Consider the following 18,477-nt stretch of genomic DNA (forward strand, 5'->3'; position numbering starts at 1 on the left):
ATGGATTAATAGTGGATGAGTGGCACTCTAGACATATATATATATATATATATATATCTATCTGTCAGCGATAAACGATAATGATAATTGACCAACATGTTGTAGAGACAAAAGACCAAATTTGTCGGCAGCGGGAGTGCGCATTTTTATCGTTCAGAGCCTATCCATTAGCAGATAAATTGAACGACTGAACAATAAATCGTTCATCGTTCAAATTTATCTGCTAATGGATAGGCCGCTTATGTAGTATGTACTAGGATCCCTGGATGCCGGTGCCCATGCAGTGTATGCACTGTGTGATGGAGTGTATGTTACACTATGTAGTATGTGCTGGGATGCCTGGCTGCCGGTGCCCATGCAGTGTATGTACTATGTGATGGAGTGTATGTTACACTATATGTAGTATGTACTAGGATCCCTGGCTGCCGGTGCCCATGCAGTGTATGCACTGTGTGATGGAGTATATGTTACACTATGTAGTATGTGCTGGGATGCCTGGCTGCCGGTGCCCATGCTGTGTATGCACTGTATGATGGAGTATATGTTACACTATGTAGTATGTGCCTGGCTGCCGGTGCCCATGCAGTGTATGTACTGTGCGATTGAGCTATATAAATATATATTACACTTTATGCAGGTTATATGTACTGTACACTGTGTGTGTGATGATGATCTGACATATGATGATGAATGTGTTGCGCGCCTACACGTGGACGTGTGCCAGTGTCCTTCCGCTGTTGGCGGAGGGATCTGCAGCGGCATTACAGGGGGAGGGGGGCTACACCCGGGCTCTGCCCTATTTCCTCGGCTTCTCCCGGCTGTCGGAGCTCAGATTATCTTCGGACGTGACGGAGCCGCTCCATCCCCGATACCGGCTACCCTCATCCCTACCCCGGGCTCCCCGCTCTCATCAGCACCGGTACCTTTCGGTCGCCCCTCTCGGTGTCCCCCCCCACTGAAGATGTCCGGCTGGCAGGATTACGTGGATATGCTGATGGCCGATGGCAGCTGCCAGGAGGCCGCCATTGTCGGTTACGTGGATGCCAAATACGTCTGGGCAACGACCCCCGGGGGCTTCTTTCAGACCCTGACGGTAAGTGATCACCGAGTGTGTGTGTGTTACACCGTGTCCTGCATGGCCCGTTGCACGGCCGCTGGTGCACCTGCCGCGGGGGGCGGGACCCTGCAGATAACGGTTACTGTCACCCAAATGCTGAGTGCTCCGGCGGAGTCACACTGCACTGCCCCCGGGGGGAGCATTCCTGCTGTCTGGACCGGTGCTATCAGTGTGGGAGAAGAAGCTGCATCACTAAACGATCTTTAACATAGACTCAAGTCACTGTCATGAGATTTACGTGTTTGACGTAAGCAGCTTTCGTGAATCCCGCCTCCGCCGCTGACACCATGTTCTTCTGCAAGATGGCGTGCTCCCATTGATTTTTTTTTTTTTTTTCTTTTAATCTCGGGGCCTGTGGGATGCGGTACCTAGGAGATGTCTTCTTCCTTCACTAGGCCACAGAGCCGCTTTGTCTTCTAGTTTCTAATTCATGCATGAGTTTACTTAGTAATTGCTGAGACTTGTGTGCATTATGTGTAATGATACTTGCGGTATAGAGATACCATGGAGACTATGCTGAGCTGCTTCTCCCCTCTGTTACTCTATCACAGTCACTTATTAAAGGCCCTTGGTGCAGAACATGAGCATGGAGTCATTGGTGGTGTGAGGTCATTTGCCCTTCTTGCACACTGATATTGGGAGGCAGCTTGTGTATAGTGGTAGCACTTTCATCAGGGTATACAGTCATTAATATGTAGCTACTAATGCTAGAATTGTTGGAGTGTTTCATGCTTTGTTTTTAGTAATTTTTTTTTTTTTTCTATCAAGCAACCACTTTGTTTAACATAGAAATGTCTTTGGTACGACAGTAATGCACAGTTACAGAGCTTTTCTACTACAAATAGGTGATTAGATAAGAGATGAGGTTCCTCAGAGTCTATGATGAGTGGCGCTTACAAGCACTGCTGCCATTACTTTGAGCCATAGTACTGTAGACTGCTGGCTGGCCCTGTCCTACACAAGCTGTTGCTGGAGGGTCTATAGGGCCTCGGAAAGCTCATGTTGCACTGGTGTCGCTGACACTCTAATTCATCTCAGTGGGTTTTTCAAGCCAGGTTCAGAAATGAAGTAGCTTTAATACTAGTTTTGGATTTGCCTAAATAGACTTATTTTAGGCCTCTTCATATATTTGTAGCGCATCACTAAACTAATATTATAAGTTGTGTTGTGCGTACAAGCTACTACTGCCTCTTGCAAATGCGTTTCAGACATTTGGGGGCTTGGGTATTTTTTATTATTGTCATACCAATACTCTCTTTGTACAAAACCTCAACCCCCTCAAAGTTACACATTTATATAGGCCTATGGCACGTTTTATTTCAGGAATGATGTCTTTCATTATGTTTGTGAATGAACACATTTTGTTTGAGAAGACTACAGTAGGGGTTAATAATGGAAAGTATTTCCAAGAATCTATTTTATTGTATATTTTATTTTTTGCTTTTTCCATAAAATGCAGCATTGAGATAATTGTGATCTTGCAATATCCCATATTTTAAATGTTTCATATACAGATATAACCTATTTCAACTTGATATAATATTGAAATACAGGCCCTCATTCAGAGCCGTACGCTCTGAGCAGAGCGCACGCTCTGAATGAGGGCCGCCCTCCATAAAAATGGAGCGTCCTCCTGGACGCTCATATAGCTGTGGGTCACCACCCACAGCCTATACGAGCGTGCAGTTTGATGGCCGCGATGGTCGTGACCATCGCGAAAATCGAAACTGCGAGCCGGAGCCTGCGGTTGAGGTTTTCAACCGCAAGCCCCGGAGTGATTTTGGCTCTATCAGAGCCAAAATCACTCCCACTGACATCACTAGTGATGTCAGTGGGCCGTCAGGGAGGCACGCCCACCAAAGGGGGCGTGCTGTCAATCAACATCGACAGCACGCCCCCTTTGATCAGACACAACGAGCGAAGGAAAGTCCTTCGCTCGTCGCGTCTGGCGCATGCGCACGACGGAGCTCCCGCCGTCGTGCGCATGCGCAGAGCACAACATCGACCCACTTGCGAGCGGACAGCCGCTTGCGAGTGGGTCTGAATCAGGCCCAAAGTATTTACCTGGCCACCCTTTCTGTTTACCGTTAACTATTTTTCTTTCAGAAATGTGCTTACTATTTATTTCTGTACATTTTGGCCTCTAGTCCAATCAGTTTGCGTTCAAAGTGACATACTGCATACATGACCAGTTTCAGTAAAGGTAGAATTTGTGGTAGAAATAGACCCCCTGCTTTTCTAAGTCCTCTACAATTCTGAGTGAATGCAGTCTTTCGTAGATTAAATGCCAAGTTCCTACTGCATGAGCCTTTATATTTGTAAGAAACAGATACGTTAGTTGCTGCTTTTTGAAACTGTAACCGCTATCATTTTAAATTGATGAATGCAGAAGAGATGCAGCAACGTCACAATGACTTCGTTCACTGCTCCTCCCTACAGAGGAGACCCATGCCTGCAGACACATTTACATGGCCTGTTGATTACAGAATAAGCAGGCCTGGAATGACTCTGCAGTAATTTGGGAGGCCTACACTTACTCCAAGTCACAGGCAGTTGCTGTTATGATATAACTGTAGTGAAGGGCTATTCAACATGCGTCCCCACAGCTGCTGTGGAACTAAACTTCACAGCATGCCCTGCCAACAGTTTTAGCATGCCCTAACGGCAAAACTGTGGCAGAGCATGCTGGAATGTGTAGATCTACAACAGCTGGAGCGCTGCGAATTGAATACCCCTGTTGTAATGTTAAGGCCCACATATCAGCAGTTAGAAAACCACAATTTAAAGATTTATTGCCCGATTTTAGGATTCTCCAATCTAGCAATATGCACTCATACATTATGGTGCATACACACTGTCGGATATGTCAGATGAACGATTGAACAATTTCAGCCTGTATTATAATGAATGAAATAGACCAAATATGACTGCAAAAGTCAGATAACGTTATCTGACAAACTGGAACGCTCATCATTCATGTTTCCCACATGTCAGATTTTTCTTTCAGATATGGACGATTGACCGATTATTAAAATCGTTATTGTTCAGATCTGAAGAGAAATCTGACCGTGTATGCACAATTAGATCTTTTTCAGTGATATGCAGATCGATTTCAGCAAACACAGATCTACTAATCTTGAAAGGCCCATCCTTTTACTAGTAACAGTCTGCAAATCTGCTATGAATTCCAACATGTTGGACAATCTGATTTACCAATTTCAATCACTTTTTGGTTGAAATCTGTGAACCCCATACATTGCAGATTTTTTTTCATAATTGGCTGTAAAACGCAGAATTGCCACAATCGATTGCTGATGTATGGGGACCTTTACCCAATAGTGCAGAAGCTGACAGTTGTAATATGCTGTAATCTTTCTGCAATCCTGCAATACTTCATATAGCTGTTGAATATTGTGTTTCCCTAAATCAGAGGTTCCCAGTCACGGTCTTTGCTCCAGGTACAAAGGACCCCATAACAACCCTAAATGGCTGCCTAGCTGAGCTTCAGGAGTGGATGAGTGCTAGTTGGCTGCCACTGAAACCTGATAAAACAGAGATCCTTATGATAGGTCACAAGTCAGGGCTACAGCATAGCCAACCAACAGGACTTACGCTTGGGTGATCAGTATTACAAAACACTGAACATGTGCGGAATCTTGGTGTGGTCCTGGATAGTGGCTTGACACTTAAGCATCCGGTATCAGCCAAAATCAAATCCTCATTCTTTCATTTGTGGAACATTGCCAGAATCAAGCACTTTATTCCCTCAGAAGATCTGCCTAAAGTAATACTAGCATTTATATGGACTCCCAGCAAAAGAATTGCACCGCTTGCAGATGGTACAAAACGCAGCTGCCAGGCTGTTAACCAACCAGCCCTGTTCCAGCCACATAACACCCACTCTCTACTCCCTTCACTGACTACCTGTCAGATGGCGAATTATTTTTCAAGAATGGCTTACTAACTTACAAAGCCATACATGACCATGGCCCAAGGTACCTAAAGCAGGTTCTGATTCCTTACCGTCCCACTCGATTACTGTGATCCGTTGACGAAGGACTATTAACAGTACCTAGAATCTACCGGAATTCATCTGAGGGTCGAGTTTTCAGTCTTGGGGCTCCAAACTTATGGAAATCACTTCCCCACACAGTTCGAGAGGCCTCCACTCTAGAATCCTTCAAAAATAGACTCAAGACTTACCTCTTCACTCAAGCATTTCACTAATGTCCCTTGTTTAAGCTTATTTTGTACTGTAAATGTAAAGCACTATATAAATAAAATTATTATGCCACACAGTCGGAACCAAATGCACATTATGCCACATAGTAGGGCCCAAATGCATATATTGCCACACATTAAAACCCAAGTTCACATTATACCACAGTAGGTCCCAAATGTACATTAATATAATATATTTTTTACAAAATAATATTTGGACAAAAGTATATGATTGCCTAGAAGAGTGGTGCAGGAGTCTTATTAATTAAATTACTGTGCAATGAGGAGCGTAGCTAATTGTGTGCCACCCTGCGGCTGCTGCTACATTGTATATACACTATCGGTGATCATGGCGAGAGAAAAATTGTGGGTCCCGAGGATCCCTCACTTTTAAAAATTGAGGTCCTAATCCATTGTTTCTGGGTTCCATCAGATATTGTGCAGTGTGAGGGCAGCAGGCGCAGTGCTGGGGGGGTTTTTCAAGGTTAGATAGCAGCTGGCACAGTACTGGGGGGCATGGATGAGGTTAAGGGGAGGGGGTCAGGATAGCAGCTGGGGAGGGGCTAAGGGTAGATATCACTTGGGGCGGTGGTTTCCTCCTTTGCTCCTGGTGGGAGCCCTTGGTCACTGTTGTCTGCCTGCAGCATCTTTCTGCTCCGTACAGTGTCCACCTCACCACGTCCTGCGTGCAGAGAGCTCAGCTGGCTGAAGGAGCGTAGGCTGCTAGAGGGTAATGCCGCTCTTTCAGGAACCTGCTGCCTCTACTCTGATGCTCTGCCTCCACCTCAGCCTGCAGGAACCGAGCTTCTCTCTGCTGCTGCTGTCCAGCCTATGCTGGCTTCCCCATCTCCATTTATGCTCACCGGGTAGCTCCAGCCTCTGCCGGGAATGGATATAGAGTGCGGCGCGCTGGGTGGGAAGAGGAGGTGCCAGGACACATCGCGGCAATTGGCTGGGGACACACGGCGATTGGCTTTGCTCCCAGCAGGAGCAAAGGAGGTAACCACTGATTGGCTGGGGGAATACGGCGGCGATTGGCTACAGCTGCACAACACAGTGGGGCTGACGAGGATCTGCTTCTTCCCACCCTGGATAATCTGGTAGCCAGGTAGCAAAGTTTGGTCGCCATGGTGACCTGGCCCCCGGGTTTTGTCGAGCCCTGCACTACAGCATTAACTGTTTAGAGTTTGTATATTCTTCCTGTGCTTGTGGGGGTTCCTCCCACACTCCAACAATATACTATAATAGGTTTTCCTGCTGTTTTGTCCTATCTTCCTCAGCCCAGCAGTGGTTACTGTTTTTTTTTTTTTTTTTGGGTGGACTTGTTGAGGGTGCAGACAGTTTGTCTTCCAGTAGTTTCGGTATCTGTTGCCCTGTTACCTATTCAGCTACCCTCCTGCAAGGATTTCTACTTACCGGATGTTCCCTCTTCTGGATTCTCAACCTCGTGGTGATAACCTGCTGATTCCTCCAATTGGTTGGGTTTGCGCTACTACAAGATGTGGACTTTCTTCTGGGTCCTTCATGACAGTTGGTTCTTGTCATTACGTTTTGTCAGAGTTTGGAACTTTGTTTAATTCCCTTCTGGTTCGATCTTTTATTCTGATCAATATGAATCCTGCACATTGTTCAACTCTGTTGTGCGGCCGGTGTTGGCCTCCCAGTTTGCTCATTCTTGTGATTCTTCTTTGGAAGGCTGCAGCTGCATTTTCACTGTCTTTTTGTATTGATTCTCATGTTCGTTCCAGGCTTAAACAAATTTGTTAGTGCTCCTGGTTGCTTCTGCGTTTTCAGAAAAGGTCCCACAGGTTGTCCAGGGCAGGGCGGTACTTGTGCTTGTAAGTTTGAGATATGACTGTACAGGACATTCTTCATGCAGGGTCATGGTTATCTGTTGTTTCTACTTCAGGGTCCATAGGGGTCCACAGGGTGACCTTGGGGTATAGCTGGATCCTGGATCCTCGGGCACCACGGAGTTAAAGCTTTCAGCTGCTCCCAGGATGCACTTGGGTCCAACCTCCCCTATACCCCGCCCCCGAGCCACAGGCACCTCAGTTTAAGATGGTGCCCGGCCGGAGTCGGGTCACCCTGCGGGGGGGGGGGGGGGGCTGCAGGAGCAGCCCCCTAAAGCTTTTTATTTTTTAACTTAGTTTAATTTTTTTACTATAGTTTTTTTTTCTCCAGAGCGGCAGCGATGGGCTGCCTGTACAGACGCCCACGCTGCCGCTCCTTCTCCCTGCTGGCGACGCGACGCCAGCACTGAACTGGGGATCGCGGCGGGGGAAGCCAGAGTCTGTACTAGCCGGACTCTGGCTTCCCCCGTGACTGCTGCCGGAAGACGCCGGGGAGATTAAGGTAAGCCGCGCACCGCTGATTAGCGGCGGTGCGCGGGTTCCTTGTAAATGCAGTCCCATGCCCCCGGTCTAGGGGACAGACCGGGAGCGCTAGCGGTGGCGGCGGGCCACCCCTCCAGCGGAGGCATACCCCGCCAGACCACTAGACCACCAGGGTAAATTATGCGGCAAGCGGGATGCCGGCAACCCGGGGGTTAATATGCTAGCCAGGGGAGGAAGCCTTCCCTGTCTAGCGGCTCCTCCCCTCAGCTCAGCGCGCCTTTCAGCTCGTAGTCTGGCGTCGCTGAGCTGCAGCTACTCGGCCACTCCTCCTCTGAAGTCTCCAGCGGCCATTTTCTTCAAGTGGCAGCGCAGATCTTCAGGGAGCACGCGGACCGGTCCCCCTGTGTACCTCTCCCCCGACAAGGACAGTGTACACAGCACTATAGCCCTCCCAGACACTGAATCTGGGAGGTTGATTGTAGTGGAAAGGTGCAGTGAGTATATCTTCCTGCATGGTATGTGACTTTTGCTAGTGCTGCCTGTCTGTCTTTTTTCTACTTACTGTCAGCCTATACCTATCCCTTTCCTTCTCCTACAAGCCCTACAGGTGTGCGGGGGAAGTGTGTTTCTACAGACCTCGTCTATATAAATAACGTATTTGTGAGGTCCGTCACATACAGTTGTGTGCTACACAGTACCATATTGTGGGCTGTTGTTCAGCACACTGGTGAGTGCGCACGTTTTCTTCCTAAGTCATGTCTGAGGAGGAGATTGAGCACTCCGGGGCTCCGGTATTGTTCTCCTGCAGGCGCTGTTCTGCAGGAGTGGATAGGGAGGATTTGTCACAGGACGGCCTGTGCGGACGGTGCCAGGCGCTCCCTGGTATGTCTAAACCTCCCATGTCGCAGGAGCCACCATGGGCGATGTTTTCCCAGGTGCTGGTGTCCATCGCGGACCGTCTGTCGGTCCCGATTGCCGCCCCTACTAGGGCGTTGCCCCTGCCTGCCATCCCCCATTCCCTGGGTGTCCCACAATTATTGCAGACTCCCCCGGGGTCTCAGCCTGTTGGTCCCTATGCGGGGTTGCCAATGTATATTCAGTCCACCCCTGTGGCACAGCAGGCTATGGTGCTGTTTCAGGCTCCTGTGGCAGCTCCTCCACCCTGGGTGGATGCGCTTTCCCACACTGTCCAAGATTTGGCGGCAGCATCTTCGGCTTTTCAGTCGATGTTGCGCAGTGACGTGCCCTCCAGGGCGTCTAAACGCTCAGTCATGGCACAGGCTGCGCATCTTTCGGATTCTGAGGGGTCCTCGGATGATGGTGAGGTGCAGGATGACTCAGCCTCAGATGCCTCAGTCCAGGAGGTAGACACTAAGTCTTCCATCAATGTGCGGGCTCTGGTTAAGGCGGTGCGGGCCATTCTTCTGATTGAGGATGAGGCACCCGCTCCCAAGTCGAGGTATCCTAGTTTTAAAAAAGCTAAGGTTACTTCTGCAGCGTTCCCCTTGTCTGATCAGTTGACTGATCACATGGCGGTGGCCTGGCAGACACCCAGTAAGTGTTTCCTGCCACAGAAACGCTTGGCGTCCAATTATCCATTCCCGGAAACGCATTGTAAGAAATGGGAAACTCCGCCTGCAGTCGATTCCCATGTAACACGCCTCATCAGGAGTGCTACTTTGCCATTGCCGTCTATATCCTCGCTGAAGGATCCTACGGACAGGAAGGTGGAGACTTGTCTAAAGTCTATTTATTCTCTCTCAGGGGCTGTAGCCCGGCCGTCCATGGCCATCTCCTGGGTGGCCAAGGCCATTGAGGGGTGGGCTAACGCCTTGGAGGACACGTTTACGGATGAAACTCCGGACGTCCAGAGAGCGTTGTTAGGACAGATGAGAGATGCCGCCTCCTACATTGGAGAAGCATCGTTGGATGCTAGCCTGTTGACCTCTAGGGTTTCGGCGGCAGCAGTGTCTGCTCGTAGATCCTTGTGGTTGCGGTCTTGGAGAGCAGATGCGGATTCAAAGAAAGGCTTGGAGGCCTTACCTTTTAATGGAGAATTACTATTTGGTCCGGACCTGGACAAAATAGTAGATACCCTGGCAAAATCCAAGTCAGCCTTCCTCCCTTCAGCTACTACACCTGCTAAGGTCCAGAGCTCGGCCTTTCGTTCCTTTCGGGTTCAGGGCAAGGCAAAGGGTCAGTCCTTCCCGAGGCAGTCCGCACCCAAGACCGCCTCAAAGCCAAAGAAGCAAGCCTGGAGTGCTAGGCGCCCGTCTTCCTAGCAAGAAGCTAAGCCTTCTGCGTGATGGGACGGGCCTCCCTCTGGGGGACCCCAGAGTGGGAGGCTGACTTCTTCAATTCGCCCAGTGCTGGCACAATACCACCACGGATGCCTGGGTGCGATAAGTGGCCTCCCAGGGGTACGCCATGTCTTTTCGGCACAGGCCGCCTGGCCAGTTTTTTTGCACAAGTCCTTCTCAGGACAAAACCAAAGCCTTGCAGGTTCAGGAAGCCATAGAGGCCTTGCTGACGGCAGGGGTCATTATACCCGTGCCACAGTCTCAACGTGGGATGGGGTATTACTCTACGCTGTTTCTGGTGCAGAAACCCAATGTTATCATCGCCCCATCCTCAATTTGAAGTCCCTGAACAGGTTTCTCAGGGTTCCCAAATTCAGGATGGAAACTTTGCGTTCCATCATTCTGGCGATGGAACCAGGGGACTATATGGTCTCCCTGGATATCCAGGACGCCTACCTCCATGTGCCTATAGCAACATCGCACCAACTGTTTCTGCGGTTTGCTATTCTCCACAACCACTACCAATTCAGGGCTCTAACCTTTGGTCTCTCCACGGCACCAAGGGTATTTACCAAGGTGATGGTGGACATGGCGGCTCATCTTCGGAGCCAGGGAATACGGTTGCTACCGTATCTAGACGACCTCCTCTTGCTGGCAAGCTCCCCGGAGGTACTGATCCAGCATCTCCACCTGACGGTCGCTTGTCTACAGGCGCACGGCTGGTTGATCAACTGGAAGAAGTCCTCCCTCATCCCATCACAGCGGATGGTTCATTTGGGGGCCCTGCTGGACTCTCGTCAGCAACAGATTTTTCTGACTCCAGAGAAGGTCTCCTCCTTACAGCTGCGGATTCACAGTTGTCTGAGCAGTGGCAGAGTGTCTGTGCACTCAGCGTTGAGAGTTTTGGGGTCCATGGTGTCGGCATTCGACATGGTGGAGTTTGCCCAGTTCCATTCCAGGCCCCTGCAGGGGCTGATTCTTTCGGAATGGAACGGATTGCCACACATGATCCGCTCTCAGATGCTGGTGTTGTCCTCGGAAGTGCGTCTGTCCCTAGCCTGGTGGCTGCAGACGGCTCATCTCCTAGAGGGGCGCCCCTTTTGGATCCCGGAATGGGTTCTGCTCACGACAGATGCCAGTCTCCGGGGTTGGGGGGCGGTGACAGGCTCCTTGTCACTTCAGGGTCGTTGGTCGGCGGAGGAAGTGATTCTTCCCATCAACATCCTGGAACTACGGGCAGTATACAGAGCCCTGCAGTTGTCCGGCACCGCTCTTCACGGAAGGGCCGTTCAGGTGCAGTCAGACAACGCCACCACGGTGGCGTACATCAATCACCAGGGAGGGACTCGCAGTCGAGCTGCGATGTCGGAGGTGTCCCGCGTCCTGGCTTGGGCGGAGCGCTATCTTCCAGCTCTCTCGGCAGTTTTCATCCCAGGAGTCCTCAATTGGGAGGCAGACTTCCTCAGCCGTTACGATGTGCATCCCATGGAATGGTCGCTTCATCCAGAGGTATTCCAACTACTCGTGGACAAGTGGGGGCTGCCAGAGCTGGACCTGATGGCGTCCCGTCACAATCACAAGCTGCCTGTGTACGGGTCAAGGACAAGGGACGCAGGCGCAAGTCTGATAGACGCGCTGTCGGTGAAATGGCTGTTTCAACTGGCTTACTTGTTCCCTCCGATATCTCTGCTGCCTCGGGTCCTGCGCAAGTTCAAACAGGACGGAGGCACACTGATCCTGGTGGCCCAGAAGGCCGTGGTACTCCGATCTGCGGAGCCTGTCCATCGACGCTCCGTACCTCCTACCTCAACGGCGGGACCTGTTGTCTCAGGGGTCCTGTCTTCACCCGGATCTGGGTCGACTATCTTTGACGGCGTGGCTCTTGAGACAGCCGTCCTGACGTCTCGGGGCTTTTCTAGCTCCGTTATTACCACCATGCTGAGGGCGCGCAAGCCTGCTTCCGCGAGGATCTATCAGAGTGTGGCACACTTTCTTTCAGTGGTGCGAGGCCAGAAACTATGATCCCCAGGTGCTCCGGGTTTCGCGTATTCTGGCTTTCCTTCAGTCGGGTTTGGATTTAGGATTACGTCTTTCCTCGCTGAAGGTGCACGTGTCTGCTCTGTCGGTGTGGTTCCAGCGCAGGATCGCTGCTATGCCGGACGTACACACCTTTTTCCAGGGAGTTTTGAGAATCCAGCCTCCCTTTGTGCCACCTGTGGCCCCGTGGGATTTGACGGTGGTTCTTCGGGCCTTACAGGGTCCGCCTTTTGAGCCCTTGGAGTCAGTGGAGCTCAAGTGGCTAACTTTTAAAACTGTTTTCCTCTTGGCAATTGCTTCTGCCAGGAGGGTTTCAGATTTGGGGGCGCTTTCTTGTCGTCCCCCTTTTCTGATTTTTCATCAGGACAGAGCGGTGCTTCGCACTCGTCCTGAGTTCCTGCCTAAGGTGGTTTCCAGGTTCCACATTAATCAGGAAATTGTTGTACCAGCCTTTCAGTCGCCTGATCTTTCGGCTGGGGAGGCTTCCTTTAGACGTTGTCCATGCACTCCAGGTTTATGTGGACCGGACTAGTTCTGTGAGGAAGTCGGATTCTTTGTTTATCCTCTTTGGTTTTCACAAGAGGGGTTGGCCTGCCAACAAACAGACTCTAGCCCGTTGGCTTCGTTCTGTTATTATTGAGGCTTATATGCAGGAGGGTTTACCTGTTCCAGCCTCTGTTAAGGCTCATTCCACTCGGTCTGTGGGCCCTTCTTGGGCTGCTAGCCGTGGCGCCTCTGCTGTTCAGCTCTGTAAGGCGGCCACCTGGTCTTCCATTCAGACCTTTTTGAGGTTCTATGCGTTTGACACCTTTGCCTCTCAGGATGCATCCTTTGGGCGCCGGGTTCTCCTCTCAGCACAGGAGCGTCCCCGCCCTTAGTTGGACTGCTTTGGGACATCCCCAAGGTCACCCTGTGGACCCCTATGGACCCTGAAGTAGAAAACAAGAGATATGGTAAGAACTTACCTTTGTTATCTCTGTTTCTACGAAGTCCATAGGGTCCACAGGGCACCCGCCCTGACGCACCTGGCTTCATATGGGCTCTGTGACTGGTCACCGGTTTTCCGTCTCCCATTTCTGTGAGTATGGTTCTTGTGTGTTCCAGTCTTCCTTCTCTCTGTTTCGTCTCCTCCTCCGGCCTGGGCTGCATACCAACTGAGGTGCCTGTGGCTCGGGGGCGGGGTATAGGGGAGTTTGGACCCAAGTGTATCCTGGGAGCAGCTGAAAGCTTTAACTCCGTGGTGCCCGAGGATCCAGGATCACCCCAAGGTCACCCTGTGGACCCCAAGTTCACCCTGTGGACCCTATGGACTTCGTAGAAACAGAGATAACAAAGGTAAGTTCTTACCATATCTCTTGTTTTTCTGGCTCCCTTTTCTGTTCATGGTCGCAGGCGTCTGCAGGTCTCAGCGCCTTCCCACCCGGGGAGGTCTGCTTTGGAACGTCACCAATGTGTATATACTCCAGTGTCCCCTAGTGGATGAAGGATAAAATAGGATTTTGGTACTTACCGTTAAATCCATTTCTCCGATTCCATAGGGGACACTGGACGCCCTCCCAGCGCTGTGCCTTCCTGCAGTGTTGGCGGTTTTCGCTGCCGCTTCACTGTCTGCGGTGTGTAGTTCGGTTGTCACTTGGATTGACTGTTCCCGGTCTTAGACCTTGGTTGACTCATCCTCCTTGCTGTCTCTTCCTTCATATTGGCTATGCTCCCTGGCTCCACTCGGACTTGGTTAATCTTAACTGAGTTCGGGTGGGGTATAGAGGGGGAGGAGCCAGCTACTCTTCTGAAGAAACTTAAAGTGCCAGGCCCCACTCTCACACACCTGTCTATACCCACTGTATATACTCCAGTGTCCAGTATGTAATCAGAGAAATGGATTTAACAGTAAGTACCAAAATCCTATTTTTAGCGACCTTTCTTGACATTGTAATTTAATCATTCACATATAACCACAGTACCAGCCTGGATTTCAAATGTCTTCTATACATCGCAAGACTAAACATTGCACTTTTAATTCTTGCATATGAAGAGAGAATTTCAGTTCTAAACAATGCCCTATACCAGAGGTTCTCAAACTGTGGTGGCGATTCAGATCCGGGCGCTAAGCTGCGCTCTTGCAGCCAAAAGGGGCCGGGTATGCAAATTCCGCAATCGCACTGTCTGGTGTAAGGACGCCCTCTGTCTTGGCGATGGCAGAGCGACCACACGCCGGTCTAAAGATGCCCACTTTTCTTCACATGTTATCTCCAGGAAGTGTAAGATTAATCATGACCATCGGAGCAGCACGCAACGCTTGAGGTAGACCTTACCCCGCCGCAAGCACTGCGATCACTGCAGGCTGAAATACAACCAAGTGATGTGTACAATGACTCTTCCATGCTAATTATGGACTCCCATTAAACGCCATTTTGACGGCCAGACACGCCTGCATTTGCACCACCACTTCCCCATTCACAAGCCTCTTCCCTTGTTACCACCCACAAACGGCATTATCTTTCACTCCAAGTAGCGTCCAGTCTGTGTACTACGAGCGCATAATTCCCGAGCGCAGTGAGTGACTAGTGCATATTTACACATGCGCAGACGGGCAACAATCGCCCATAGTGTGCCTCCGCGGCTTATCGTCCGAATCTGAATCAGGCCCTCTGTCCTCAAGGCATCCTAACAGTACAGATTTTGGGGATTTCCATGCTTGACCACAGATGACTAATTAGTACCTCAGTCAATTTGATTTAAGCACCTGTGCTCAACTATGGATATCTCTAGAACCTGAACTGTTAGGGTGCTTTGAGGACTGTGTTTGGGAACCTCTGCCCTACACGGTACTGCTGACATCGCAAGAATTCATGTATACTGCTATGTGGTTTTAGTGAAAACTTGTTATGTGGATGGATCACGCTGAATTGAATTCCACCCAAACTGTTTATGAAAACCACAAAGTTGTGGTTCGATATTGGACCCATATGTGATAGATCAATAAAATAATTCAATTTTTCACTTCATATACAAGACATGTGTACCATGTTTATAATATTGGTCTGGGCCACTTTAGACATGGATAACCCTATAGTTTTGATGAGAGACAAAGTATTTTACCCAATACAAATCTTTGACCTTGTAGCTTCAATTTAACTAATACGAGCAAGTATATTGTGCTTTCTATGAACGTAGCTGCAATCTATCCCTGTGTCATCTACAACAGATGAAACTTTCCTGGGTGTACAGTTTACATGTAAATGAATGCAGATGGTTCCTTTTTAGTAAAACATGTTTTGCTCACATCCTTGGGTAGAAAAATGGAAGGTATAACATGACAGAAAAATAGACATGCCTTTTAAATGCAAGTGCTGACGTATTCTGTCATAGGATAGATGACATGAGCAGGCTGGCAGCTTTTGTACTGTATGACTTCTTCATTGGTAGTTCTGCTTTGTGGCATCTCTCACTACCAAACTCTCACAGCATCGGAAAACACTTTAATGATCAATAGTTTATTATCTTTTACTTCTAAATAGTGTCTAAAATATGAATAACTGCAACCTCTAAAGGTGCGTACACACTAGACGACTTGCAAACAACATGATGGTCATCCAGATTTCCGTTTAATTGTTAACTATGTAATGTTAAACATATCGCCTGGTCGTTTGGTAGGATGTACACCCTGCACTATTTTCTGTAAATCGTTACCGAGTGTCAGATTGAGCTGCATGTAGGGGCAACCTAAGAAGATGCGAGGGACGACGCTGCGGGAGCGCGCATAGTGCGTACACTCTTGACGATTTGAACGATATGTCATTCCTATACGTTGGAATTGGGCAAATCATTCAGAAAATAGTCTAGTGTGTACGCATCTTTAGGGTTCACTTGCCACTTTCCTACTAATTGTCTACTCTTGCCAAAAAATGGTGACCAGCTATTTAATTTGCAAAGAGGCACTGTCCTTCTCACATGAAGAGGCCTGTAGCTTGTAATAATGAAAAGTCGCAGCAGTCGTCTGTCATGGAAGGGGACGGTATGACAGTGATGCAGTTCTGGTGTGGGTCAAACGGACATGGGGAGCATAGCAAGTCCTCATTCTCTGTACGATTAGCATGCATCTCAAACTCCTACATACCTTGCACTGGGGCAACATTGTACTGTCGCTGTCCATAGCTTGTCGTCTGTTTATTTATTTTATTTATTTTCACAATCGTAAGGAGACAATGGTGCGTACACACTGGGCGATAAAGTGAACGATAACGATATCGTTATCGTTCAGTCGTCCACTTTATCGTCCATTTTTAAGCCCAAAAAGATGAACGATGACGACGACGCGCGTTCCCGCGGGTCGTTCGTCATCATCGTTCATCGGGCTGACATGCAGGCCAACCTGACTATCTCGTCAGGTTGCTGCATGTCAGGGAATGGGGGAGAGAGCCCGGCGCTGAACGATATCGTTAATGATATCGTTCAGCGGCTGTGCTCAATGTCATAAACGACATTGAGCACAGCCTGCCGGGGACACACTAGTTGGAGCTGGCACTTAACATCATTTAGAAGTGTGAAACCCCCGCCCCCCCCCCCCCTCTATGCCCCACCAGCCCTCAGTTTAGAAAAATGTGCCTAGGAGCTGGTCACTATGGACAGAGTTCCAGCAATATACTTTAATTTTGTTTTATTATTAACCGACTTCGCTATTGCGGCCTGCTGCGATCTTGGCAGGCGGACGCAGAATCTAAGCAGTGGTTGAGAGTCTGCAGTTCTCTGGTAATATGCTTTTCTCCCCAGGGCTGGACAGTGGATATTCCAGGCTCACTTTTCAACAGGTTTGGAGTCAGACCTCTTCAGGTCCGAGGATTCGCAGATTACTCGCCATAGGGTACAGGATAGATTTCAAAGTTTCACCTCCAAATCGTTTCTCCTCTACGGGTCTGCCGGTGTTAGCAGACACACGGTTCTGCAAGAGGTGATTCAGTCTCTCCTGAAATCGGCAGTGCTGGTTCCGGTTCCGGGGTACCCAAACCACACGGGCCTGTCAAGTCCATCTTGAACCTCAAGTCTTTAGATCAGTATCTGACGATTATCGCTTCTATATGACTATCCCTATATGTTTCGGGCGTTGCTTTGACACCCCGTGTCTTCACGAAGCTAATGTATCATGATTGCACACCTTCGGACATCAGGTGTGACCATAACTCCATACTTCGACAAACTGCTGATCAAGGCTCCATCGGAATCTCTTCTCTTGGACCACGCCTTGCTCATATACAAGACCCTGAGGACCAACCTAATTCTGTCTCAGGGACTTCAGTTTCTGGGGATGATCCAGGATATGAGGTTATAGTATGTGTACCTACCTGAAGACAAGACCCAGGACATTCTGATACTAGTTAAACTAGTTTTCTGACAGAAGAGGTGTCTTTACTTATTTGTCTTTGCTTCATAGGGAAGTCGGCTGCTTCCTTAGAGGCAATACCATTCGGATAATTTGGTTGGCCCCACTACCCAGGGTATCTCTCCTCTGGCAGATGTAACCCCACATCCTCTTGGCAGGTCGATCATTCAGAATGTGGGACGGGATAATCGTGACAACAAACTCCAGTCTCCGAGGATGGGGAGTGATGGTCTAGGACTATCAGTTTCAGGGCCGCTGGTCTGCACAGGAAAGAAGGTGGCCCATAAAGGTGGGGGTACTCAGAGCAAATTGCAACACTCTGCTCGAAGCTGCACACTTGCTAAGGTCTCAACCAGTGAGGCGGACAATGCGACGGCCGTCGTTTATATTAACGACAGGATGGAAATCGAAGTCACATGGCTATGCGAGAAGTTACTCAGATTCTCCGATGGGCCGAGAGTTAGGATAACTGACTATCGGTGGTGTTCATTCCGGGAGTGGAATCTCCAGCCCAGGGAAATGGATGCTTCACACAGACTTATTCCAAGCCTTGGTCTGTTTTTTGGGGGTGGCCTCAAGTGGACCTCATGGCATCTCGATTAAACAATCAGCTACCAAGATACGCAACCAGAACTCCGGATCTGGTTGCAGATTCGGTGGATGCACTAACCGTTCCATGGACCCACGGAATGGTTTACATGTTTCCTACAATTCCACTTCTTCCTAGTATACTAAAGCAAATGGAACAAGAGTTGGCCTCTGTCATAAAAGTGGCTCCGGACTGGCCTTGGAGGAGTTGGTTCTCGGCCCTTCGGACAACCAGTGACCCCCTACCACTTCGTCTGGTCATCCTGCACCAGGGTCCTTTCGTGCACCCCAACTTAACGCAGTTGCGTTTAACGGGGTGGCTGTCCATTATCCCCACTATGCTTCGCACTAGAAAACTGGTTACGGCTGCGCATTACCACCTCATTTGGCGATGTTATGTGGCATGGTGTGACAGTCGGGACCTTTTGTATAAGCTTTTTCGTTTACCTAGGTTATTTGTCTTTTCTTCAAATGGGGCTAGATGCTGGTCTCTGTTTTTAG

General features: G+C 49.3%; 1 protein-coding gene across 1 annotated transcript in view; it reads left to right on the top strand.

Moving 5' to 3' along the window:
- Positions 1–878: 878 nt before the first annotated feature.
- Positions 879–18,477, top strand: part of PFN2 (profilin 2) — a 58,593-nt gene continuing 40,994 nt past the window's right edge. Inside the window, exon 1 of the mRNA XM_088447713.1 lies at positions 879–1,093. Within this exon, the coding sequence (XP_088303839.1) occupies positions 962–1,093 (132 nt within the window). The 5' untranslated portion in view covers positions 879–961. The remainder of the gene's footprint in view (positions 1,094–18,477) is intronic.

This window comes from Taudactylus pleione, unplaced genomic scaffold (genome assembly GCF_031769625.1).
Source record: "Taudactylus pleione unplaced genomic scaffold, aTauple2 ptg000436l, whole genome shotgun sequence".
In the NCBI taxonomy this organism is placed as follows: domain Eukaryota; kingdom Metazoa; phylum Chordata; class Amphibia; order Anura; family Myobatrachidae; genus Taudactylus; species Taudactylus pleione.